General features: G+C 43.8%; 1 protein-coding gene across 1 annotated transcript; it reads left to right on the top strand.

The window, feature by feature from the left end:
• The first annotated feature begins 451 nt into the window (after nucleotides 1-451).
• LOC111847885 (frizzled-9) lies at nucleotides 452-3,506 on the top strand. Its single transcript, XM_023819481.2, has one exon. It carries the CDS (start codon nucleotides 1,158-1,160, stop codon nucleotides 2,913-2,915), a length of 1,758 nt encoding a protein of 585 aa, XP_023675249.1. The 5' UTR covers nucleotides 452-1,157; the 3' UTR covers nucleotides 2,916-3,506.
• Nucleotides 3,507-6,062: the final 2,556 nt, after the last annotated feature.

Raw genomic sequence — 6,062 nt, 5'->3', positions numbered from 1 at the left:
TATCTGCGCCGTCCACTGGGCCGCTCTCCACACAAACAAGACACTTGCGACTTAAAATGCCAGCTTTCCCGTCCAGTATCATTCCCTTATAAAACGTTGCTCCTTCGACGAATGCATTTATATCCTGGACGGAATTGGTTGGTGACAATTTATGTGATAGTGATAGTCCAGCACTAGTTAGTAAATGCTATTGGTACTGCGACTGAAATGCTGCACTACGTATAAAACGGCAAACCACCTTTCGTACAAGTTCCGTGGAGTTTTGGAAAAGTTTTGAAGTAAGGGCTTTCGACGAAATGCAGACGGTCCCTTACGGACGACCCGCATTTCGGACGGACAAGGGGGTCTGGTGTGTGTGTGTGTGTGTGTGTGTGGGCGTGGGCGGTGTCTTGTTGTGACGTCACCCAATCCCCGCCCCCTATTTGAGAGGAGTCGCTGAAGGCGGTGAAGAAAGTTTAGTGTTCCCTGGCAATGGAAGGTGGGAGTATAAAACAGAGTAAAACGGTCCGGCTGCCTTCTCACGGCTGCGTATAGCCCGCGCACTTTACCGAATCAGTGTAAACAGTAGCTGATATCGGCACGGTTAAATAAATAGTGTGAATCTACCCGCGGGGATTAAGGACGTCTGGCAGTATAACGGTAAATAACTGTGTAGACACTTGGCTGCAGTTATTTGCGCGTGCTTTACCGGTACGTTAATATGTTTTTTGTGCAACTAATGCCTACTAGCTAATCGTTTAAACATAATTTGCGTTCACTTGGCTTTTTTAAATATCGCCTCTAAAATTAGACTTGCGTTTGAAAATGTATTAAATCGTACTTTCTGGGTTTTTTGACCACCATCGAATATCACGTCCGACTTGGAATGCTGGAAGTATAACGCTTTTTTTCTGGAGAAGTCTGGGTATACTGAAGAGAAGAACTGTTAAAGAATTTATTGTGGACTCTTTTATTAAGTCGTATGGTTTTTTAACGTGGAGCAGGCTGATGTTCGTCCATATTTTGTTCCTCACTGAAACTGAAAAACGTGAAGTTTATTTGGAAGCGTGCAGGCCCTTTTGGGAAAAGATTTTCTTTAATTTACAGTTTCCCACGGAATATTTTATTTTCAGCTAATTTTTCGCACCATCATTAAAGCATCTCTTCACATTTGAAACATGAGCATGGAAGCGTTTCAATTAAAGATTGTGATTTCCCTTTGGTGTCAGCTTATGATTGCTGGATTCAGCCAGGAGATTGGAGCTTATGACATAGAGCGGGGAAGGCAGGCGAAATGCGAAATCATTACGATTCCCATGTGTCAGGACATCGGCTACAACTTGACTAGGATGCCCAACTACATGAACCATGAGAGCCAAGGGGAGGCTAGCATTAAGCTGAACGAGTTTTCTCCTCTGGTGGAATACGGCTGTGATGTGCACTTGCGCTTCTTCCTGTGCTCTCTGTACGCTCCGATGTGCACTGACAAAGTGTCCACCTCCATCCCAGCCTGTCGGCCGATGTGCGAGCAGGCACGCCAGAAATGCTCTCCCATCATGGAGAAGTTCAACTTCAGGTGGCCCGACTCACTGGATTGCTCCCGGTTGCCGACTAAGAATGACCCCCATGCCCTGTGCATGGAGGCACCGGAGAACGACACCAGGACAGAAACCAAAAAGGGTGAAGGCATGTTACCTGTTCCACCCAGGCCGCGACAGCCAGGGGCTGGGAACAGCCCATCTCCTGGGAGCCCAGGTTCCTGTGAAAACCCGGAGAAGTTTCAGTACGTGGAGAAGAGCCAGAGTTGTGCTCCCAGGTGTTCCTCGGCTGTGGATGTCTTCTGGTCCAGACAGGACAAGGACTTTGCCTTTATCTGGATGGCTGTGTGGTCGACATTCTGCTTCGTCTCCACTGCCTTCACCGTTCTTACTTTCCTCCTGGACCCACACCGCTTCCAGTACCCTGAGAGACCCATTATCTTCCTCTCTATGTGCTACAATGTCTACTCTGTGGCCTTCATCATCCGCTCTGTGGCTGGTGCGGAGAACATCGCCTGCGACCGGGAGAACGGCGAGTTGTACATCATCCAGGAGGGACTGGAAAGTACGGGCTGCACTATCGTTTTTCTCATCCTCTACTACTTTGGCATGGCCAGCTCCATCTGGTGGGTTATCCTCACGCTCACGTGGTTCCTAGCAGCCGGTAAGAAGTGGGGGCACGAGGCCATCGAGGCCCACAGCAGCTATTTCCACATGGCCGCTTGGGGCATCCCCGCCATGAAGACTATCGTCATCCTTACCATGCGGAGAGTGGCAGGAGATGAACTGACGGGCCTTTGCTACGTGGGCAGCATGGACATGAATGCACTGACCGGCTTTGTGCTCGTCCCCCTCTCCTGCTATCTCATTATTGGCACGTCATTCATTCTGACGGGCTTTGTTGCCCTTTTCCACATCCGTAAGATCATGAAGACCGGTGGCACCAACACAGAGAAGCTGGAAAAACTCATGGTTAAGATAGGGGTTTTCTCCATCCTCTACACAGTCCCGGCCACCTGTGTCATCATCTGCTACTTTTATGAAAGACTCAACATGGATTACTGGAAGTTCAGGGCCCTCGAGAGCAAGTGCGTTGTATCCCCAGGGCGCCGGAATGAGGATTGTTCCCTGGACCACTCAGTGCCAACAGTGGCGGTCTTCATGCTCAAGATATTCATGTCCCTGGTGGTGGGCATTACCAGTGGGGTGTGGGTTTGGAGCTCAAAGACACTGCAGACCTGGCAGGGCTTGTGCAACAGGAAGCTGGCTGTCAGGACTAGCAGGAAGCCCTGCAATGGCGTCAGCTGCAGCAGTACGCACTGCCATTACAAAGCGCCCGCAGTGGTCCTTCACATCGCCAAAACAGACCCCTATTTAGATAGTCCTGCTCATGTCTGAATCTTCCATTCAGCTCCCAAAGCCTTATGAATGGAGCCAAAGGGGGGAAAGACTTGATTCTGTAGAGTATAGGTTGGACTACACTCTGTGCTTTGTAGCCATGCCTGGCAGGGAACTGACTTTGTGTGTTGACCTGAGGGGCAACATTTATCGCCATTTTGCAGACCTTCAAAAAAGCTAATTGAATTCACCACAGAACTGGAGAAAAGCCAGTTGTCCACACAAACCACATTCGTATGATAGATTAAAGGGAAAATGCCCAGTACATCATATGGTAGCAATCGTGTAAATTTGTATAATCACTGGCGCCACTGTGTACAAACAAAATATAATTTCAAAAGAAAATAGACTTGCATGGATGTGTTGAAATGGTTGTATTTTCTCCTTATATGATAGTGTAAAGATATTTATTGTATTGAGTATTTAATTTCAGTTCTCAGTGTGTTTCATATGTTCCTATGTATATAAGCACACATAGCAAGGCCTTAAGTGAGAGATATACATTTAAGATCAAGGGATTTCAGTGCCTTTATGGAAACAATATTGTCAGTAAAATGAAATGTTAATAAAAACATGTTTATATATTTTCAACTCTGGTGTTATGTTTATTAATTTGGGGGATGGAGGGGTGTTAAAGTTCAAAATGTAAAAACAATTATGTAATGTTAAGAAAATATTAAGACGTGTCTCTTCATAGCAGACTTGTTTGGGTTTTTCAGAGTAACCTTAAAGCATACCCTTTGTATTCTGAGTATTACCAGCTTGTCAGAGTATGTAGGCACAGAAATGTGCCTCTTGCAGAGTGTCGTATTCCTGCCTTTAGGCTTTTCTGAAATACTCCATTTTTATATTAGCACTTGGAAATCCATACTTTGGATACAGGAGTATATTTTTTGACTAGAGCTAAATGTGTTATCTTGCATACTCCAAGACATTTAATGAGTGTTTAATTTTTAGCATCGACATAACTCTTGCCTACATTTTGACTGTGAGTTTCACTCAAATTGGTCAATATTACATGTGTGAATGTGGGATTTATAATCTGCTGATTCAGACATATTTACCATTCGTGATTTGGAAGGTTTTAATATTTTCTTCACGTTAAGTATCGACCAAAATGTATGAATAATTCTCGGAAATGTAGGTCTTGTTAAAGACTGTAGAAATTCCTCTAATTTTAGATGCAATATGAAGTCAAACGTTATGCCAGATATGAATAATGAAGCACAGAGGTTCATTTATTTGTGTTATCAGAGTGTTCATTTTTAAGGCATGTATCATGGAACCTGTTTAAAATACCGTTCTTATGGGTGTCGAAAATTCCTTTTGCTTTTTAAAAAACCATTAACCCTTTATTTGGTTCTCCTCCTCCTCTTTTTTTTTATCCGACACAGCTGGAGGTGTTTATGCTCCCTAGTGTCTCCGCAGAAGTTTCATAACGGTCCTCAGAGAAGTGGCCTGTATCTATGGAAATAAGACGGATCTTTCATAGGCATTCTGAATGTTACTCTCGGAGTGCGGATTAGTGAAATGAGAGCCAGGTAGCTGTCTGCATTTATTCCTCTGAGGAGTGTAGCACTTTGCTATATAGAAGGAACTGGAGACTTGCTTCAACTTAAGTTGGGCGTAGTATTATGTCAGGCTTTTATCAATATATGTTGTTTAGCAGTTTTTAGAATAGCTACTCTAATGAGCCTTATTGTAGATTGCCTTTCATGCGCATGCGTATGCCTTTAAACGTGCCTGTTCTCTCACAACATATATTATTAATTTGTCCCTTAATCCTCCGCTGATCCATCTTTTGTGCCGCGTGCTTTCTCGCTCCTCCCTCCGCTCTTTGAAGTAGGGATGCAGAGACGGTCTGGGGGCCCCCATTTCGCCCGGACTCTGAATCATCGGCGTTCCTGCTAAATCATGCAGAAAGACGCGGTCCGCGCTTGAAATTGAATTTGAAACTTGCAAATGTGCACTCCGCTATTTCGGACCACATTAGGAAGAATAGTAAAATGCGCTTTACTAGAATCATTTATCCCATCGTCTTAAATTCAAGCTATTTATTAGAATCGAATTAAGTGCCTTAAAAGCTAGCCTCAAAATAAGGCTCAAATCCAGCGTGGTACTCCTTTCCCTATGGCTAATTTGACAGCTGCTTAAGAGTGTCATTTACTTTACCGGTGCGCCATTTATAAATCTCCCTAGGATATGCAGAAAAACTGAAAAAGATTAATAAAATTAGTGGAATAAGTCGAATTTTTCCCTCTGCTTGCGTCTCATTACATTCGTTCTGTGATCATATACTGCGTACGGCTGTGTCTGGATGGGCTCAGTTGGTGCTCGCACGATTCGTATCAACTCTTTGCAACATTTTGAATTGGGAGAAGACGCCACTGTTGCATATCTTAGTTTTCCGTTTTTACTAATAAACAGAACACAGCTCCCTCGGGCTGTTTCGAAATATCGTCTTTCCATGTGTTTTCATATTTTTTCTGGGTTTAATTACGGGGAAAAGCATGATGTTACTTAGCAGAACATAGTACTGCGAATGCAAAGAAATCAGGGAGGTTTGAAATGGATAGCATATGAAAACGTTATCTTGTTTTCGTCCAGCAAACGTACTGCTGTCTAAATATTTTTATCATACGGCTGCAGATCCGTAATCTCACTTGTTACTGTTATGGGTCAGTGATAAGTCTTTGATTGAATGCCACAGGCTGCTTGCCGCAAGATATCAAGTTTCCCCTTCTTGAATTTTTGTCGCATGTGTCTGATTCGTGGCATAATATGTCACATTACCCGACATTTGCGTGCAATTCTCAAGCGTATTAAGTCACCGCGGTTGAATGTGTGTTTGCGCTTCTAGGGTATCCGCAGTGACAACGCTTAGTTTTATTTATATTTTGAACCCTAAATAAATGCTCTTTTCCGTAGCGACCTATTCAGTCAGAAGCAGGAAAATCTTTTACTTCTATGCATGTGTTCTAAGTGTTTATGATTGGCCATCCACCTATTCATTCATCGCTGAATTGCTTATCGAGTGTAGGCACGGCAAACAATGCCAATTAGATCAAACTGTGTGTCAGTGATGAACTGCTGCATCTCATTACTTATGAGCCATATAAACATAGAAATAACATTTCTCCATACTAG

Source organism: Paramormyrops kingsleyae, chromosome 18, assembly GCF_048594095.1.
Source record: "Paramormyrops kingsleyae isolate MSU_618 chromosome 18, PKINGS_0.4, whole genome shotgun sequence".
NCBI classification, from domain to species: domain Eukaryota; kingdom Metazoa; phylum Chordata; class Actinopteri; order Osteoglossiformes; family Mormyridae; genus Paramormyrops; species Paramormyrops kingsleyae.
This window is presented reverse-complemented; position numbering and strand designations above follow the sequence as displayed.

Excerpts from the sequence above, each read along its gene's own strand:
- LOC111847885 (XM_023819481.2), top strand. The coding sequence starts at position 1,158 with ATGAGCATGGAAGCGTTTCAATTAAAGATTGTGATTTCCCTTTGGTGT.